Source organism: Notolabrus celidotus, chromosome 19 (genome assembly GCF_009762535.1).
Source record: "Notolabrus celidotus isolate fNotCel1 chromosome 19, fNotCel1.pri, whole genome shotgun sequence".
Lineage (NCBI taxonomy): Eukaryota > Metazoa > Chordata > Actinopteri > Labriformes > Labridae > Notolabrus > Notolabrus celidotus.
The window spans coordinates 23,564,336-23,585,174 of NC_048290.1; the positions used below are offsets into that span (position 1 = coordinate 23,564,336).

General features: G+C 38.5%; 3 protein-coding genes across 4 annotated transcripts; 2 read left to right on the plus strand and 1 right to left on the minus strand.

The window, feature by feature from the left end:
• Positions 1 to 1,540: 1,540 nt before the first annotated feature.
• rhof (ras homolog family member F) lies at positions 1,541 to 5,263 on the plus strand. The gene is made up of 5 exons (XM_034710319.1): positions 1,541 to 1,994; positions 2,238 to 2,325; positions 3,467 to 3,576; positions 3,888 to 4,022; positions 4,246 to 5,263. The coding sequence occupies exons 1-5, from the start codon at positions 1,875 to 1,877 to the stop codon at positions 4,408 to 4,410; spliced, it is 618 nt and encodes a 205-aa protein (XP_034566210.1). The 5' UTR covers positions 1,541 to 1,874; the 3' UTR covers positions 4,411 to 5,263.
• Positions 4,989 to 15,477, minus strand: tmem120b (transmembrane protein 120B). Its single transcript, XM_034710314.1, has 12 exons — positions 15,324 to 15,477; positions 12,170 to 12,288; positions 11,321 to 11,437; positions 11,163 to 11,222; positions 10,979 to 11,074; positions 10,803 to 10,892; positions 10,650 to 10,715; positions 10,451 to 10,512; positions 9,307 to 9,399; positions 8,978 to 9,042; positions 8,637 to 8,705; positions 4,989 to 7,138 (listed from the first exon to the last, which is right to left on the minus strand). The coding sequence occupies exons 1-12, from the start codon at positions 15,384 to 15,386 to the stop codon at positions 7,022 to 7,024; spliced, it is 1,017 nt and encodes a 338-aa protein (XP_034566205.1). The 5' UTR covers positions 15,387 to 15,477; the 3' UTR covers positions 4,989 to 7,021.
• Positions 15,478 to 16,975: 1,498 nt separating this feature from the next.
• On the plus strand, positions 16,976 to 20,602 carry morn3 (MORN repeat containing 3). 2 transcript variants are annotated; one of them, XM_034710315.1, is made up of 6 exons: positions 16,976 to 17,107; positions 18,543 to 18,713; positions 18,831 to 18,988; positions 19,902 to 20,061; positions 20,163 to 20,347; positions 20,462 to 20,602. In XM_034710315.1, exons 2-6 carry the CDS (start codon positions 18,569 to 18,571, stop codon positions 20,519 to 20,521), a joined length of 708 nt encoding a protein of 235 aa, XP_034566206.1. In that variant the 5' UTR covers positions 16,976 to 17,107; positions 18,543 to 18,568; the 3' UTR covers positions 20,522 to 20,602. The 2 variants fall into 2 exon arrangements, with proteins under 2 accessions (XP_034566206.1, XP_034566207.1); XM_034710316.1 differs by having other exon boundaries at positions 16,996 to 17,128.
• Positions 20,603 to 20,839: the final 237 nt, after the last annotated feature.

Here is a 20,839-nt window from a genome sequence, read left to right on the forward strand (position 1 = left end):
TTTTGTTATTCAAAGTGCCTATCCCTGCTTGAAACACTGACAAACTATGGCTGTGTGCAATTTGTCTGCCTCACCCGAAGACACACTAGCTTCCATTTAAAGACTGCACGTACATGTTTTTACCTCATCACAGCTAATATGACATACCCTCCTATATTACACACACACACACACACACACACACACACACACACACACACACACACACATTTATTTATTTATATTGCAAGCCTAATGAATTTGTTCCTTCATAACATAACCTGGGGATATGAGAGAGAATAGTTTGTTCTGAACGCCCAGTGTGTGATGTCACTGATGTATTCAGCCAAACAGACTGAACAGAGGTATGACTGACATCCTGCTTGTGAATAACCCTGGGGATAGAAAATGATAACATTAAAGGTAAAGTAACAAAAGCACCATTTATTTTTGATAAATTATTTGAAGCATTTCTAAGACAAAACATTCAAACGGTGAAAAACACGAACAGCAACAACAACTGAGAAGATTTAGAAAAATGCAATATGCACAGTACAAAAAAGGACGAAAGAAAATAGTCATTATTAGTCATCTGTTTATAGAATTCTATTTCTTTTTTTTTTTAGAATATATGGGGGAAAAAAACAGCAGAAATGTAAAGGCATTGAGTTGTCGTGTGGGTCCCCTCTGAGTTGTGACATCTCCCATTGATTTTTATTTCATATATGAACTCCATAAGCCAGTCTTGATAGCATGGGGATGTTCTCTGTACTTCAGACGTTAGTATGATTGTCTTTGAAATTCCCATCCTATACTGGATTGAAAAGGACTTCCGGTGTCTTAGAGTTTTAGCTGTTGAGACCAGTCTAGAACAATCCTCTCTGGGTTTGGAGGGAGATCATGCCCATAAACATCTGCATAGACGAGAGCTTTATTTCTATTTTGAGAGTTCAATTTTGAATCATATATTTTGCATTTTAATCGTTGATAATGGTCACAAGGTTTACTAAAGACAAAATTCACAAAAATATACAACATTTTAAATAAATTTTTTTGCAATCAGTTAAGTGAGTTTTTTTGTAAAACACCAGGAAGATGGGATCATTTACATGTTAGACTTATTTTTGTATATTAAATTATAAAAAAAATATATATTGAAAGAATCCTCCATGTTGATTCTGACACTCATGGCTAACAATAAAGAGTGAAAGATGTCAAAAGAAGCCGCATACATACTGGTCTATTCTTGTTTTATGATGCTGTTTTAAAATGAAAAAAGGTTTCTGAGAAAGCTAGTTCCTTAAAGTGAAGTGTTGTTATGGAGGTAAAAGGTTAGATGCATATGTTGGCAAGCATCTGCCCCATTCACTGTCATCAGAACATCTCCAGCACACACACATGCATAACTTCAAAGATAAAAATCTTACTGTGCATGTTGACAAAAACTGGATGAGCATTTTTTAGTTTTATCTCTCATACAGTGGAGGCAGAGCCTCAGAATGTGCACCAACCCTGAATATGAAATAGACATGCACATGCAATACAGGAAGTATAACAGACGGCAGACTCAAGGGCTCCATATCTGTGGCTTTATTCTTACCCAGAGGTTCTTTCAGTGGGCAGCATGCTGATAGGACAGAAGAGGAGTATAGTGCGGCGGGGTTAATTGGAAACAGCATCAATGTGACAGGAACAGGAAGCGGTGAACAGAGCGAGCTACCTGGTAAAACATGAGGCTGGTCTGTTCCTCTCTCTTCACTCTGCCTGTAAATCGTCTCAGCTGTTCCATAATTAGATCAACCAGGTTTCATTATGTATTTAAGTTAAATCTGAAAGGAGTATTTTCAGCCTCTATTAGCCGGGCACCTGCTTGATGGTGTGAAGGCGAGAGAAAAATGACACAAAACGGTCCTGGCACAAAAAAAGGAGAAGAACTTAAAATTGTGATAGTGGGAGATGGAGGCTGTGGGAAAACATCGCTGCTGATGGTTTATGCCAAAGGTGATTTTCCAGAGGTAAGCAGAGCCCTCTTGTTATTGAATTAGCCTCATCACTTTAAATTGCAGTACTTTATTTGTAAAGATATCCTGACAATAACTGTGGAAGACGTTCAGTAAATGTGTTCCAAATATAATGAAATCCAAAGCAGGGTTCACTAACAACCCTGTCATAAAAGAGCAGGAGTATATCAACATATTCATACAAATAACACAGTTTTTTCATAAAACAGATATCTTCCCCTTGTGTGTTAAAAACAGAAATATGCGCCATCAGTGTTTGAAAAGTATAACACCACTATCTCTCTCGGAGGGAAAGAGATCAAGCTCAACCTGTACGACACAGCTGGTAAGACTATCAACAATCACCTCCATGTTGAATATCTTTGATTCAGCCTATTTTTATATTTCAATTGATTTCAAACCTTCATTTATTCTCAAAAAGACATTGAGGTTTCCTTCATTTCCATTGTTGTTGAGATCACAGGCTCATTAGAAAAAATTCAGGGTTTGCAAAATGAGACACACCCTATCTACTGGATAGAATACAGCAGCACTGACCACTTAAACAGCACATACACTGACACATAGGTCGTGCAGGTGTGACAGCCAAGGGTGGACAACTTTATTGGTTGTTCTTTTTTTAAACCTGTTTGAGTTCAGACGTCTGCCCAGTATGTTTATCTCACTCTGACACGGACAGAGGAAGTGCCATAGGTCACAATCATCATGTTTTCAGGAACTGACCATTTGCATGTGAGTAACCTCTAACAATCCTGTGATGCATTCACAGGCAAATTCAGTGCAGAGAGAATTCTTTTTTAACTGCTGAGTCAAAGTAAAATCTCAAGTTCCTCCTAATTTGTTCATACTTCAGCAATTCACTATGACTACTTAGTGTGCTTAAGATATAGATTGATAGTAGAATTAGACTCTTCAGTTGTCATCATTAAGAGTTGACATTATACTGACAGTATTTTAAAATAATGCAAAGGAAATGCTGATAAAAGTAGTATTTCTGCTATCACAGGTGCACTTTTAGTTATTTTTGTACATTATCAGAGATGGTGGAAAAGTTAATGTGCTTAAAAATGCAATTATTTTGAAGGCACACAAGGCTATGAAGAATGAGACATATAGAAAAAAAATGGTACAAGTACTGAGGAATTGATTGAGAAATAGCAGGCCTGGAAAACCCACAAAAGATCATTTTCAGGAAAACCCATGACAGACTGAGTTGGCAGCTTATCTTGAGTGTACTTGCAGAATTGTGAATTACATCAGAGGAAAAGGAAGCTGAAGCCAGGATGTGGTTTTTAAACATCTACACCAACTCTGAGACATACGTCTTATCTTTATGTTCACAGTTTCCCTCCCAAAACAGAGCACTTTTTCTACAATTCTACTGTCCAGTTAAACACAATAATTACTGATAGTCTCACTAAAAAATATGTATCAGCTATCACATATTTTGTGCCTTCATATTTCAGGACAGGAAGACTACGACAGACTGCGGCCCTTGTCATACCAAGAAGCTAATCTGGTGTTAGTCTGCTTTGATGTGACCAACCCCACCAGCTTTGAGAATGTCATGATAAAGGTAATCTGTCTGTATGCCAAGTTAAACAGATCTAATGAGACAGGAATGTCAGCTCTTAACCCGAGCTCTGGTTTGCTGCTCTCACACACACACACAGTTTGTCAATGATTGTTAGAGGCTGGTAAGTTGGTGTTGGCAGCATTCTTTTAAGCTATGATTAACTCATGCATCTTAGCCTGCATGTGGACATTGACCCTTCTCGTGCATGTGGGTAAAACAGTCTAAGAATGCTGGTGCAAAACAGTCTGATGATAAACAAAAAACAGACAGAAGTGCAATGCTTCCTTTTTCTTTCTCCTGTGTTTATGTAGTGGTACCCCGAGGTGAAGCACTTCTGCAGGGACACGCCAGTCATTCTGATTGGTTGCAAGACCGACCTCAGGAAGGACAAAGAGTGTTCAAGGAAGCTCAAGGCCATGGATCTGGTCCCTGTAACTTACATGCAGGTAAAACAACAAGTGTGCACAGATGTAATAAAGATAGGAGCTTTTAAGACTGCAACTTGCAGGAGGAAGCAGCCCAACCAGAACCATAAACCACATGAACTGTGCTACAGTTACAGTTTGAATGCATCAACAGATCCCTTACAAGTGTACTCGTTCCTGTTGATTTCTTTACACTCTCAGAGATTAATTCATGGTGTTAATGCTGATATGTGTTTTTTTTTAGGGTGAGGAGACAAGACAGCAGATGAATGCAGAGCTCTACCTTGAGTGTTCAGCAAAATATCAAGAGAACGTCCACGATATTTTCCGAGAGGCCACAAAGAGAACTCTGGCCTTCAATCGAAAACAGAGAAACCACAAAAAGAAAAAGAAATGTGCCATTCTGTGAAGTGAAAGAGGACAAAGGCCCAAGGACCAGGTTAGGCATTCTGAGACATAGAAAGCCTGGGTGTCTTGGACAGGTGGAGAAACAGCTGTGTTCAGAGAGCAATTTTAAGCCCTGGTCCATTTGGGTCCTGCTGAATCAACTGTTACAAAACATGGCTGATGGTGATTCTCGAAAAGCTGCAACTGTTTGGAGAAAGAGTTACGTCATGCAACTTGAAAAGCCCTCTGTTATATATTTGTATAACAATATTTTCTACAAGTATTTTACGGTTACTTATTTTGTATATTTCCATTTAAACTGCACATTTTTAACGGTCAAGTACGATTAAGTCGTTTTTTTAGTACTGTAGCTTTAACAATCTTGATGAATAGTGAATGGTAAATCCCAGTAAAGACTGAACAGGTGCTCAGTGAGAGCTGTAAATTCTTTTCTTTACCAGCAGCGCCCACTAGTGTTGAAAAACATGAATGAGCAACTGCTGCAAACACCAGGTACACGGTGACATTCTCTCAAAGAAATAAAAGGTACGAATGATTTTTACAATTTTGCTTGAGTGCACAGTCAACAAAGTGAAGAAGGGTTTTTTAATTTAGTGTTTAATTATCACCAATGATTTTTTTTTTTTACAACAATGTACACAAATTACCAAATGTCTCGGTTACTGATCAAACTCAGGCACCAGTTACAGAGTTGAATTGATCCATTTTTTGTTTTAGCATCAGCTACATTGTTAAAAACTAGAAAAAAGAACATTGCTTTTGAGCACTCTGGCAGCTCTGGTACTGAATGTAACATTTTGGTTCATTTTTAACTCCACATGCTTCATTTCCCTCTCAATAAAAATGAAAACTGATTCGCCGCAGCACGATTGCTTCGTGGGATATGACAGAAATGAATGTAATGCCACTGTCTTATGCCCTTTAAAGCCATTGTGAGGAGTTTTTAAGTGGTTGTGAAACAGAGTGATGCTCCTTCATGACCAACAAAAGCATATGGCAGTTTTTAGTTAGGAGGTTTTTTTTAATGCCTGTAACAGCTGTGAGGGGTGAGTCAGGTGTCAAAAGCAAATATTCACAGTGAGTGATACATTTCAGTGTTTAAAGAAAGCAGGATGGGGTTTTTAGTCAAAAATGCTGCCTTGGCATGTACAGGACAGAATCGGAAGAGAGATCAGATGTACATCTTTGTTGACACACACCAAAGGTTCCCAACAGGAGCTTCAAAAGGACATTTTCCCCCCCGATGGGCTGAAGGAACAATAAGGCATTAGAGACCTCACAAAAATATAGAAGTTTTGTTTTACTGATCTGAATCTTATCAAAACAAACAAACACAAAACAAACAAACAGACACACAAAAAACAAAACCCTTTTGTAAACTGAAACACAAACCGGACAACCCTACAGTGAACGAGAGCTTCAGTTTAAGATTTGACCGTGAGTTTATTCATAGTGATATCTTTTACTGGGTTGATTTGAATTAGAAAAAAACAATCCAGCATGTTGTTCCCATGATCTTGTCTCCTCTTCTCACAGTACCAGAAGCAATAGCAGCCTTTAATCATTTCTGCAACATCATGTAATGAGTGGGAAACTACCACCAGAAGAATCCTACTTCCATGACTGGACTTTGAACACCTCATATCTTAGCTTTGTAATAAAATGTTTGACCCGCTCATACCAAGTCTTAACCGTGAAACTTCATAAACCTTTGAGTCCTTTTAACTAGTTAGCATTATTTTTGTATGTGAGAGCAGACGAGTGTAACCGCTCAGATAATCCTCACTGGAGACAGCTAGTTTTGTAAAACAGTTGAGATCTTACTAAAAAAGAGTTATGGCTTTAATAACCGCTGCCTGAATGGATCATCTGTGTTGCATTCCCTTGTAGTCCTCACTCTTTCACAGAACTAGTAAACAATAAAATAGAGCTCCAGACAAACAACATCTACATCAAGTGTTTTTTTTTTCCTGATTTTTTTTCGTTTTTTTGGGCAGATTTATGATTACTAAAGTTTGGGACATTTTCTGTACGTCTTTAAAAATACTGTTTAGCAGTGAAATGGCACAAGAGGAAAATGAGGACCAATAAAAAGCTGTGTAAGTGCAGTGCCAAGTTGACCAGCTTTGTTCAAGCCAAAGACAGTTTGACCATCACTACTTCAAAAAAGTATGAAGTATGAACACGACAGACTTTAGGTCTTCAAAGGCAAACTAAGTCCTGGTCTGTTCCCTCTCTCCCTCTTTTAGTTGCACATGATTTGAATAAACGCTCTCTGATGGACTCATGCACTGACACAAACACCCAAAATAAAACACATCCTTCCCACTAAGTACAGGAGAAAGCAACAAACTGTTCATTTGCACGTGAACACAACTTTGTGTTGTGACAGACTGTTCGGCAACATCGACGACAGGTCATTGGAAGCAAAAAAGCCTGCTGGCAGGATACTTTGGCTGGACGCTGCTGCTGTCGTCAAAGCCTGAGAGGAAGAGCGGTTTCGTCTTCTCCCCGCCTGATCGTACCGTGGTCAGTCTGTGAAGCGATTGTGCGTGTTGCTTGAAAAATACTGGCCGGTCGCAGAATCTGAGGTGTGTCGCTGAGCTTTGTTCTCAGTCCTTTTTTTGTACTTTGTCCTGGTTTTTCTGAACTTTTTGTCGGACAACTTTCAATGTGGTGAGAAAATTTCCCAGGAATAGAACAAGAAACGTCAGCGCCAACATAAATACCTAAAGAAAAAGAAAAAAAAAGTGGTTTATTCTAAGAAAGTCACAACAATCTATATCTGTACAATTGTATTTCTAGATGTAGACACACTCATTACCAGCAATGCTGCTTGGACAGTAAAAGTAACTGATTTTACCTGTAAACTACACATTCAAATTGAAACCAAAATATAAGGGCCTGTATCCACTAACAGCTTTTTTTGGCTCTGTCAGTGCCACAACCTCAATTTCAGAGTGAATCTCACTGGAGCTTACTGATGCTAGGTAACAGAAGTTGTCTCACATCACTTCTTCTCTCCTTAGTAGTGATCATTACATCTTTTTTTTCCAATTGCAATATTTGTTGTGATGTTTTCTTTGTAAAATGTCCTTGATTAAAAGCAATGGATGGAAATTGTGTCTTAGAATTAACAGCAGCTGTAGACCTGTAAATTGTACCTTGATAAAAAACAGTCTCGTTAGTTTCTCTTTTGCCATTGTTGCTGACAAAGTTGATATCCAGAGCCCCTCCTCTGTTTGATTTTGATTGGTTACTTAGGGGGAAGTAAATTTAAATATATTTGACTTAAAGTGTTGAGAGTGCAACAACAAAAAACAGCTGATTTTGAGAGTTTTTGCCCCCAAAATGCTGGGTACTGAAAATGCTGAACTGCGTTGGTTTTGTATAAAACTTAGGTGCTGCTAGTGCAAAATAAACCCTTAACTGTTATGGACACAGGCCCTAATGAAGCCATGAGGCTTGATTAGTATCTGCACTCTCCTGTATTTCTGTTTGAATTGACAGCATAAAATTTTACTGTGTGATCCCTAAATAATGGCGTGTTAATTGAACAGTAGCACCCACAACCGTGATGACGACAAACATACACATTCTCCTCCATCAACAATGTGGAGAAGTTACTTCAGGGTCTCACTTCTTATCCTCAGGGTTTTGGAACAATCAGAAGAAACAGATTGTAACATCCCTCCTCTCCCCCTGCTGTAACTTGTGTCACGAGGGAAGTATAGAGCGAGTGGTTGAGTGAGGGAGAGGGGGGGGGAAGTGCTGCTGAATGGAATGGAGCAGGGGCTGACAATCTGCCAGTAGGTTTACATTTTTTGCATTCGGAGCTGCAAGTCAGGAGCAGCCACTGACTCTGTTTTGAAAGGGGTAAAGCCAGGACTCTAGCGGTGCTGCATTCACGAACACTCAAATATTGGAGTTTCGCTCTTTCAAATTTCATACCCCATATTTCCACCCAAATTTTGGGGTAGCAAGGAACTTTTCCACCTTTTGGCCATTTAAACAAAAAGCTATGTTATGATATTTTACGTATGGTCGGTCGAGACTTTTCTCTGTGTTCTATTATTTAAAGAGTTCCAACATTGATCCATCAGGGTGCATACACTTTGCAAACAGCCACAAGGAAAAATTTCCTTGTAACAGGAAGAAACCTTGAGCAGAACCAGAATCATTAATGAACAGTCATCTGGGGGGGGGGGGGGGTTATGTTACACCTACCTGCCACTCCTTACAGTCCTCATGTCCTGCCAAGCGAAACAGGGTCACTGAGTTGTAAAGCTGCCAAAACTGTGGAGGAAGGGCACATTATCAAACACAAAATTAACTTTGAACCCCATCTTCCTCCTCAGCTGATACAGTCTGTCCCAGATGCAAACATCTGGGTAATCATGTGCATTTATATGCACTTAAAAGAGATTAAACAATGATGAAATGATGCATGTGAAACTGCACCAGGAGCTTGGAGGATTTATGCATTATCCTCTCTGATTGTCAAATATTTGGAATAAATAAATGAAGCTTTAGCTTGATGTTAAAGGAAGGAGAAAACTTTGACTTACATGGCCAAAAAAGAGAAATGGCAAAAGAAACGTGAGGCCTCTCCACATCCAGGACTGAAATCCCTCTGCAGAAACACAAAACTGTCACGGTGACCTTTGGGATAACTTGACACAGAATGCTTCACAAACATCTCTGCACAACAGTCTGGCATTAAAGCTGTGTGAAAGGCAAATTCACTGAAGCAATACTCAAATTAGTCCAAACATCTGTGCAGCAGCACGCTGATGTTGGCAACCTTTACCCTATTTCTCCCCAGACATGGCTCTGCAGATGGCTCAAGAGTTCAAACGATCGAAATGACTTGGACCAAAAATAGCTTACTACTCACCCACTGTGAGGTCCAGCTGATTTCTCTCTCCTAAAGCTCGCAGCCTGTACAAGCAGCCGCTCTGGTAGTAATACTGCAGGAACTGAACAAAGCCTGAGAGACAAAGGGATCATAAAGAACACTGATTACTTTACTATGTTGAACTTGTGAGGTTTTTAAACCAAGTGACCGTCAGTTTGTTAGTTTGACCTATCACTGAAAACCTCATCACGTCAGCTGTCACACCACAAGGCATCATGTGATGTACTAGTTTATGACTTCAACCAAAAGTGTGTGAAATAACTCCATTTCTTTTTTCCACTGAGAACAACACTAACAGGAGAACAGTTTCATTTTGAATGCAGATAGTATGAGCAGACTCGCAGTGGAGTTTCTGCAGTGTGGCAGAACATCAAAGTAAGGGGATTTCCTGTTAGCTTGTACAAACACATGAAAGATAATAATGTAAATCTACAATTATCACCCTTAGTAATCGGATAATGTTATTTAAGTGTTTGTAGGCAATTTTTTTAAAGGAATGCTACACGCCACAGAACGTCTAAAATGTTTCATACTAGATTCAAACTTGTACAAAGTCAATAAAAACCTGTGAAATGCAATTTCACACGACGACCGTCTCAGATCAGATGATGATCCCAGCTTGTAACCAAAGGTGATTGGGATTTTACAGTTAGAGCCACAATAAGACGGGGCACATTCTTTTATAAAAGCTTTTCAGAGTCCTTAAATGATCTGCTTCTTGTATGTTTCTTATTATCTCATGTTTTTTTTATGTGTATTTTTCTCTGCCTTTTTCAGCTTTCTGTATTTTTTTGTTTTGAAGCAACTTTGTTAAGAACATTCCTATACCAATACAGTGATTTAGTATGTTCCATGTAACATCACTGCAAAGAAAAAGTCCCTCCTGCTATTTAATGATGATGCTCACTTGTTGGAGTCAGGGTTAAAGTAACATGTTTTACATTCCCCTCAAAAAGAGGAGATTAAAACAGGTTCAAGTTCAATAAAATGACATCAAACCAAAGTTCACTCTGACCAGATTAAGAGAAAATGTTACCCTCTGACATTTTACACTTAACAACTACATACACAACAAACAAATGCACACTTATCCCCAAACGTAGAAAGCAGGTTTATTTCTTACTTTGATATATGGAGAAAGCGAGGAACTGGCTTCTGAACATCTGATACATGGGCCCTTCTGGCCTGTGAGAAGACATAGAAACTTCAAAACGTAGCAAAGAAAATGCAGTTTTTAGTAGTTTAACAGCCTTAGTCATTTCTCAGCTGAATGTGTTTGTACTCAAATAATAACATGAGACTAAATCAAAGACAGAACTCACCAGGTGAGCATCACACCTGACAGAAAGGTTGATACGTAATGGTGAGACACCCACCAACCTTTGATCCTGTGAAGCATGACAAATGTTGTAACTGTAAAACTCAAAAACACAATGTTTGTCAATCAGGAAATCTTATTTCACAACCAAACACACCTGGAGCCGTTACTCATGAGGATGCTCTCCCTTATAGTCAGTGTGCAGTAGTACCACACCAGCAAAAAGTTGAAGATTTCATCAGTGACTCTAAAAAAAAGAGAAACAGTAAAATATGAAGCCAGCTGTTTCAATCAGAAATAAAAGATTGATCAGGAAATAATCAGTTATCTCACCGACAGTTGAGAAAGAAGAGGCAGGTTATTGCTCCGAACATGAGGATTATTGTCATATAAAGCTTAAATTTCTCATACTCGTCTTTGTAGGCAAATCTGAGTGAAATAAAGAAAGACAATATGAGGATTAATAAGAGTCTACGCGTCTTTTAAAGCTGTTATTAAGCCTGAGTACTTTACTTACTTTGCCTGGTTGCTGAGAAGAGTAACGTTCACATTACCCAGGACCAAATTCAGGTAGAGCCTTGGAACACACACAGATAAAAAACAACATTTGAGAAAAACTAACAAACACTGAATATCTGGAATGGACAGGTTATTACAAAGTGATGAAGTACAGACCCGTTTTTCTTTGGTAAATACGCTTCCATATCAAAGAACACATTTTCCTTTTCTTTGATTTGACTCTTGATGTCCGTTATAAGTTCCAAGTCTTTCTCGTCACATGCTTGTGCACACCTGTGAAGACAAAGCATAGACTGTATAAACAATGGACGTCGTATCCGTGACATCACCCATCTGTTTCTGAAGCGCTATTTTGAAGCCAATCGTTAGCGGGAGACATATTGGAAACGCTGAACGCAACCTAACTGCTGTCAAGGTAGTGTGAGGTAAAGAGGCGGGCTTTGAGCCTCCTGCCTAGCTACAGTGTTCCCGCCTGTCAATCAAGTCACCTGTGCCTCTGATAATGGAAAACTTGTAATCTTAATATCTTCGAAATTGACGCGTTATGAAAAAAATCACCATCTGTATTCTGTACAGTGCGTGCCGATAGAGAAATGATCTATCCAGACTACACTTGTTTTTTTGTACCAGGCTGTAAACGTGTTTATTTCTGCTGTAAAGATCGGCTTTTCTGAATGGATGTGTATGTGGTTTCTGGTACTTCCAGAACCAGCCTCAAGCTGCCGTTGCCGTTTGGTGTAAAGGTATTATGGGACTTCCACGAACTCAAGTAACAAATAAAAACTGCTTAGTAACTTGCATAAGAAAAAAAAATTGCAAAAATCCTTGAAGTCGTCCTCAACTCATTGTTATATCCAGAAATAATCTCCATTAGTAATCCTGTACAGCCTCTTAGTGACATAATATCAACTTCCATGAACTTCTCTCCTTACTAATGATGCTGCAACTTCCCCAAAACAAACAATTTGTAAGAGAAACAGGCAGTCTCAACCAGAGAACACTTACTTGGTCAAGCTGAACCGTAGATCCTTGAGGCATTTTCTCTGTTTACTGATCGAGCTGCTGCACGTCCCCTGAAGATTAGTGAGCTCCTCCAGTTTTTGTCTGTATATTTTGTGGGTTTCCTAGTGACCAAAACAAAAACACACGAACATAAGTATGAGTTTTTCAAAGATTGGGGAAGTGTGTCTTTTTACAAATGAAGAGAAATGCAGTGAGAAATACTTCAGAGTGGTTAAAAAAGCATTGCTGATTGGTGATTACAATTTACATGGAAGCAAACGAAAATGTTGTCATATTCCAAAGAAAACACATCTTAGAAAGATGGAAAATGTGTCCTAATCTTGGCCAAGCTTGATTAAATCTCAATTGGGAGCAAGGAGGAGGCAAACAGCGTCTCTACTCAGCTGAGATGGAAATGCCTCAACCTGTGAAATCCCGTTTGACCCAGCAGTCGGAGCATGAACAGCCCATGAAACTGAATTATGTGGCAAAACATTCCAGTGTTTATCCATCTATACAGGTACACCGGACCAAAGCTTGGACTGTGTTTGTGAGTGCTCTGGACTAAAGATCCGAGACTCACTCCGTATGATTCCAACAACCAGAACAAACCTTAAGTTATTCAGTATTCACGAATGAAGACTCTACAGGAGAATGTCTGACTGATTTATCTATAGGATGATAACATCCGACTGATAAGGGCCCATCTGAGATGAAGGTCTGGATTTTTCTGGTATATGGCAAATAATGTTTGGGGCGATCTAAAACTAAGTATTCGACCTCCTTAAAGGCTTTGACTATTAATATTATGCCTGAATCTCATCACCGTCTACTTCGGAAAGGTCTATTTAAGTTCACTGCCAGCGATCAGTTCATTTCTTTCATCTTATAATGGTGCTGGTATCCATGTCAAAAATCCTGTATTAGTCTAAATCATCATCCAATATGTCCAGAACTCAGCTGCCCGCTTACTCACCCACTCCCGCTCCAGAGCTCACATCACACCCATCCTTCAGCACCTCAACTGGCTCCGTATCAACTTCAAGATCCTGCTCATTACCTACAAAGCCATCAAAACCTTGCCCCATCATACCTGACCAACCTCCTCAAACGCCACTCCCCGTCTTGCCCCCTCAAATCACCAGATGCCAATCTCCTGTCACCTATCTCTAAGACCAAGCACCGCACCTTGGGAGACAGAGCATTTGCCATCACTGCCCCCCAACTTTTTGGAACTCTCTCCCTCCAAACATCTGCAACTCTGACTCACTTCAATCATTTTAAAACCACCTCAAGACCTTCCTTTTCAAAAAAGCATACAACACATAACCTCTACTCCTGCCCTGCCTCTGTCTTTGTTCTGTTTTATTTATTTGCACTTTCTGTAAAGCGACTTTGAGTACCCAGAAAAGCGCTATACAAATCCAACAATTATTATTATCTTTGATAGTCCAAAGTGAACTTTATGTTCAAATCTGACAAGTAAAGATGAGAAAACACTGCCTTCTCCAAAACTGGATCCTGAGACATGTTTGAAGTCTATGGCTCTGTGATCTGATGCTAATTTGTCTTCTCTGCAAAACGTGCCTTAGTATCAGCAGCATCTTAAAAACCAAGCAAAGATCCAGACAACCAGGGAGGACAATGACATGTGCAACTAACTGCACTGTGTTTTCCTCTATTTGCATGACACCATCATCAGCCGCCTCAGAGCGCAACTGGTCCTTGTTTGGTAACACGCACACAAAGGTGCGCAACAGGCTCACAAATGTGAGAGTGGAAAAATGGGCTGGTATTCGGGCTAACCTGAGGCTCTTTGAGCCTGACACAGAGCCATCCTCAACAAGGCTGGACAGTGACACTGAAGAGGAAGAGTTGGAGTTGGATGTTGAGGAAGTGGACGTGGAGGATGTTGATGAGACCCAGGAAGAGCCCATTGCCTGAAAGGGTTTAGCAAAATTGCATAGGCTAGGCTTGAGAAACCTGAGGGAAGATGCTTTTTCATTTAAAATGTTGAATGGGACTTTGTTGGGATTGCATTTTTGTTAATTTCTGAATGGGTTGGGTCGGGGGGGATCTGTAATATTTTACTCAACATTCATGTTTTTGTTTGATAAAGTTCTACTTACAAATAAATCTTTCCATTAAATTACCCTCCATTCCCAGTTAATTCCCATAAATTCCCATAACTCCCATGGAAAGTTTCTAATTTAGAATATTCCCAAAATCACCCGGCTTAATTTCCCATGGACATTTACCTGAAACTTTTCACCCCTTTGCAACCCTAATGACAGTGTCCTCATATGAAAACATGCACATAACCAATCAAAAAGATGGGTTACTTCAGGTTAAACCACAGCATCTCTTCAAACCCTCTGATTGAAGATGTGGCTGATCTGGAGGGAAGTAATTCACTTTGAGTGCATGTTTATTTGCAGGTGACATGTTAGGCTACATTTCAAAAAAGATGACTGTCACCTTCAACAGCTTTCCCTACGGAGCAGCTCCAGATTGTGTATTTTGATTGCATCATAGCTCCACGTCTCAGTTGCATGAGGAGAGGAATGGTTAGGCCACAAATACACACAGACCACGTCCTGACACGCTGAACCACAAAGTGAGGGGTATTCTTTAAAGTTATCCACTTCTTCTAACAGTGCTGTTTCAAGTTAGCCAGTTAGCAAACGTCTGCTAGCTTTGGAGTGATGCGTTCACTGGCCAGGAAAGTGTCTAAAAGGGCAATTCCGTAGTAGCAAAAAACATCTGAAGTTTCCTTAAAAGCCTCAAGGCAACTTCAATAGCATTTATTGACAATAAGAATCACACAATGGTTAGCTAAGTTAGTGTAGCTGCTCATTAGCTGCAGCTCCAGCAGCAAAGAGAAGCAACCTGCTGCTAGCGTTAGCTCCTGTAACACAGATGTTCCAAGTTAAAAGTTCAGGATGATAACATTTCAGAGAGATATATTCCATCCCTTGGATACTGCTACCAACTGAGCAGTTATTGGCCCAATGCTGCCTTTACGGCTGGGCTGAGAATGAATGACGAATAAGAAAGAGCCATCCACAGTGATCGAGTATCTGCTGTCAGTGTCATTCTAAGCGTGTTAAAGGCAACAATCTATGGATGATGTGCTCGTGTCAGTGTGCTCTGTCACCTGTAGTTGTTGGTATTCCTCGTCGATTTCCTCCCATTCTGTCTGAAACTTCGGTTTGGACATTATGGTACAGTCGCTGATGTAGCAAGGAGGACGGCTTCATGCGGATCCACCCCGAGTCTCTCTCCTCACACTGACTGTCCACTCAGACGCCGCTTTAACCGGGGTGCACGGAGCATGCGCACATTGTATTCTGCTGTCTGGACAGAGGTTACAATAGAATATTAAAATAATACAGTATTTCTCAATTGCTAAAACACGAAACCCTCACTGCTACACATTTCTAAGTGTTATTGGTATTCATATTGTTAATGTATGTTATATCGTCAGTATTGTGAATGTCATTATCACTGTCATTATTATCACAATTCTTATTTTATTATATTATATCATTATTGTTGTATTTTATTTGACTTTATTCATTTTATTTACTTTACTTACATTATTTATTTTTATTTACTTGTCTTCTAGTTCTGTCTCTTGGCTTATGTATCTGTTCCTTAAAGTACAATTCTAAAGAAGGGCCAGTTGATTTATATGACTGAAAAAAGAAAAGTGACTTTAGAATTGACACATTTGGATATATATTTTCATAAAGGTAAATTCTCACTAGATGTGTTAACGACATCCTATTATCATTTTTTTGTGTGTGTTTTTATTTATTTATTTTATTTTATTTTTATTTACCTTATACGTATTTTGTTTTACTAAAAAAGAAAAAAATATTCATGACTTTAAGATGTATTGTAAAGTGTTATAATGAATAGATATCTCAATAAAAGAGAATTACAAAAAAACAAACAAAAAAACACTAAACCCTATTGTCTGAACCTAATTCCTTAGGGGCCTGAGCCCATGTATTGAATCAGTCACTCTTTTGGCAAAACTCTAAGCACTTTTCACCTGTTAGACACAACTTGTTAACACAAGGTAACACTTGGTTAAACACAGCCATTAGGTGTGCAAACACATGATTGCTTTATTGTAGACACACCTATCAGGGTTAAGCATTATAAAAATGTAGCATGTGAGTTCACTTGCAACTGGACACAGTATTTTATGTTTTTCTGATATACAGTGTTATGCACACTACTGTAGCAGCATGAAAACTGGGACCTGTTTTGTTGTGATTCTCGATGTAAACATGTTGACTGATTTGGGTATTTAGAGAGAAATAAATGATATGTTCATCAGTCTGCAGCATTGGTCTTGTGTAGCGTTTGGTGAATTTGTTGTATATTTGCACTTTCTCTGTATACTTCACTTACAGTACTCTTATCACTGAGAAGTAGAGTCGCTAAAAGTGTTTTAGGTTAGCAGCAGCAGTGTGTAACTGGTTCAAACAGAATTCAGAGTATAGTTTATACATGAGTGTTTAATTTTTCGAAGGATCGGAGGTGTTCTGCCACTTGTGTGTATGGTTGTGTGAATTGTGTGTAGTGTTTTGGTTTTGACAAAATGGGCCCTGTTTAATAATTATAATAATAATAATAATAATAATAATAATAATAATAATAATAATAATAATAATAATAATAATAATAATAATAATAATAATTTTTAAAAACAACAAAGACTTGTTTGTTAACTTTACCCTTCAGACATATTTAACTTCTTAAATTCGGGGTTTTACTTGAATCTGCGCTACACCCACAAAACTACAGAGCTCTGTTGCTAGGAGACAACAAATACTCGGCTCCCTCGTTGCTAGTAAAGTTTATCCTGTTAGCTGTGTTCAACGTTCTCCTAGTTTCTTACTTTGCTTCATGGCGGATTGAGTTAAAGTAAGTGGACACTTCGCTGAGGTACATTTACTTTGCTTTGAATGCGTCTTTGACGTACTATTTGGCCTTATTTTGAGTTACAGGATATTGGCCTAACTAAATGACTAGCTCAGTAGATAGCAGACAATGGTGTCGAAGCTAACTTGATCATCTAAACTTGGCTAAGTATACCCTAAATGTTCACTGCATTTGCACCCTATTTTTTTGTTTAGTTTATTTTTTATTTTTAGTGTATTTATTTAACAGTTATAAACAGTGGTGGTCAGTAACAAAATCAATTTAGTTGAGCACTGTACTTAAGTACATTTTTTGAGTATATGTACTTTACTTGAGTATAATTTTTGGGGGACTTATGACTTTTACTCCACTACATTCAGAAGACAATTATTGTTCTTTTTACTCCACTACATTTCTATCAATGCTCTAGTTACTCACTACTTTAGCTTTGAAGTCAGCTCATGAATTTCCTCCTCTTTTCTGAAATCTGATCCCTAAGACAGTAAAATGTGTTTGTGTAGTTCTCTTTGTCTCAGTGGTGTAATCATACCTGTATATCGTGTGTCTCCACAGTTGAACGTGGAGCAAACACAGCAGATTTAACTCAGATCAGGCAGTTCATTTAGAGGTGGTAATGATGGCTATAATTCTCCACCTGAGCACCCATGGCCATATCTTCAGCCTGTGTTAGAGGTTTTGAAATGAAGAATGATACGTATTGTCTGAAATGTTCTCCCTGTTTCCCACTCTGCCCAAACATACAAACATTCACAGTCCAACCTGAGAAAGCGTGTTGAGCTCTTTATTTACAGTCTATGGTTGAGCTATGTAACATTTGTTTCATTCCAGATGAACATTTCAAACTAAGGTGTCTTTGCTTGGAGTAACTTAGTTTCTGTTTTTATTCAATGGTATAGTTTTAAAAGATTTCAAGTAATGTTTTCTAGATAAATATAATGTAACAGAATGTATTCCTATGTAGTCTTGACTGCATTTATGTATTTTGAAAATACAATGTTTTAAGAATTTTTAAGAAGTACTTTGAATACTTAAGTATTTTTAAAAGCAAATACTTCAGTACTTTAACTCAAGTGATAATCCGACAGAGCAACTTTCACTTGTATTGGAGTCATATTTGACCTGGAGTATCTATACTTTGACTTAAGTAATGAAGCTGTGTACTTTGTCCACCACTGGTTATAAATAATTATTGGATAACAAAAATGTTTCTTAAGGTTTTTACGAAGGTATTTTGTACAACTTTCAATATTTGCTCCCATTCTGTGTGACCTATTAGATAAATATCTGCATTATAAACGTTTTCTCACGTATTTGAATACAGAGGATTACAATGTTTCTCTTCCCATTGATATTTCAGGAGAAAAAAAATGGTTGAACTGTGCAGCTTAATGACTATAACATGATATTTATGTTCCAGGGTTTTTCATCAAGCTCTCCTCCACCATGCCATATTTTAAAACAGTAAGAAATCAGGCACCACCTTCATCATTGTTGGATATTAAGTCACAGAAATGTGGACTCCGGCACACTGTGTTCTCAGCCAATGGGAATGAGTATACTGGAGAATGGAAAGACAACAAGAAGCATGGTATGATACTTAAGTATCCTTCTTCTACAAAAAAATATTTGAACACCTGGTATCATATTGTAATGTAGATAGGCTATGCTACAGCTTAAATGTAAGCCCAAAAAATGTTTCTTTCAGGAGAAGGAGCTCAGATTTGGAAACAGTCGGGGGCCATTTATGATGGAGATTGGAAATTTGGAAAACGTGATGGATATGGTACCTTCAGCGTGCTTCTCCCAGAAAGGAAGGAGTATTTGAGGAAGTACTTTGGGGAATGGAAGAATGGAAAGAAGCATGTATGTATTAGAGATGACTAAATAATGTTTAACTGAGTCTGTCAACAAATATAAACAAACAGAAAAATATGCTTGGGACAGTTTTGAGAAGGTAGGGATAAAGATGCCCTCTCATGCACCCTGCTACAAATGTTTGCCTAAATTTCCTCAGTCACCATCCTCTCTACTAAATGATAACTTGGTTTTCACATCCTAAATGACAGCATATCAAAGTTATCGCTAGTTTTTGATATAAATTCTGTTATGACGTATAGAATAATGTGGTTTGGTATTGTTTCTAACATAAATAAAGTGCTCTGAAATCTACAGCATGTATTTTTTAGATATCACAAATTAATGAAACATCTAAAACATGTTACTGGCTAAAATAACCATGTGTATTAGATCATAATTTGGATGGAATAATATAATTAAACATGAAGTTGTTTCTAGCGCTGTTGCCTCACAGCAAGAAGGTTCTGGGTTCGAGTCCCCGGTCTGGGTCTCACCAAGTTAATTGATCACTCTAAATTGCCCGTAGTCGTGAGTGTGTGCGTGAATGGTTGTCTGTCTTCTGTCTTGTCTGTCTTGGTCCCTGCCTTCTGCCCAAAGTCAGCTGGGATAGGCTCCAGCCCCCCGTGATAAACGGTCAAGATAATAGATGGATGGATGGATGGATGAAGTTGTTTCTCAAATGGCATTATTAAATTGTTGTTTAAATCAAATACAGAAAAACAACTACAACAGGATACATTATCCATGGGCTGACCTGCTCTCTAATTAACAACATCAGCTGTTGAAAAAAACAATATGGGTTGACCACTAGTATGTCCTAATATTCTGTTATACATGCACACTGTAACACATGTATTGCCTATTGTCTGTGTTCACATTGTCTGTGTTGTATATCTTGAATCATTCCTGTTCTCTATAGGGATATGGCACATATGTCTACAACAACTCAGCAGTTTATGTGGGGGAGTGGAGTGAGGACCAACGGAGTGGCTGGGGAAGCATGTACTATGAGAATGGAGAAATCTATGAGGGAGAGTGGATGAAGGATAAGAATCATGGACACGGCATCATTCAATTTGGTAGGGGAACTTTGCTCTCGTACATTATGAATTTTAAATCAATGGTAATTGAGTGGCGCAAGGTCTGGAGATGTAAATTTTGACTTTTTATCTTTTCCGAGTGAATGGAAACTGGCATGAAGGCACCTGGAAGGATGGCAAGAAGAATGGGACTGGAAAATTATACTACTGTGACAGAGGCCAGCTTTATGACGGCTTTTGGGTGGATGGAGTAGCTAAATGTGGGACTCTGTCTGATTTTGGAAGGAATGAAGCACCAACACCAACAAAATATCCAATTCCACAGGTAAAACAAGCAGCCTCATGTGACATACCAAATAACCATGGATAGTAAAGCATCTTCTCAATGCATGTTGTGAAAAAATAATGCATAATATGAAAATGTTCTTTATTTTTCAAGGTTCAACTGGCGGACATGCAGTTAGTTATAAGGGAAGCCCAGTCAACCTACCAGTGTTGAAGGATAAGAAGAGGAAGACCAACAGCAAGTTTCCACTCCTCCACACACTCACTGACAGAAAATAAAAAAATGGCACTGTTATTCAGCATGATCAGATTTGTTTGTGTATTCACAACTAAATAATTTGATTTTGACTGTGACTCAAACCAAAATCATTTGGACATACTTTAAATTATGGTAAATATAGGTTTTATAAAATAACATATGGATCCAGTTTACTGCCCACACAGGTAATCAAACAGTACCTGTTTCATTACCCTTGAAAACTATGCCACAGCTCTATGTTTATCAACAGATTACATGTATGAAGAAAAAAAT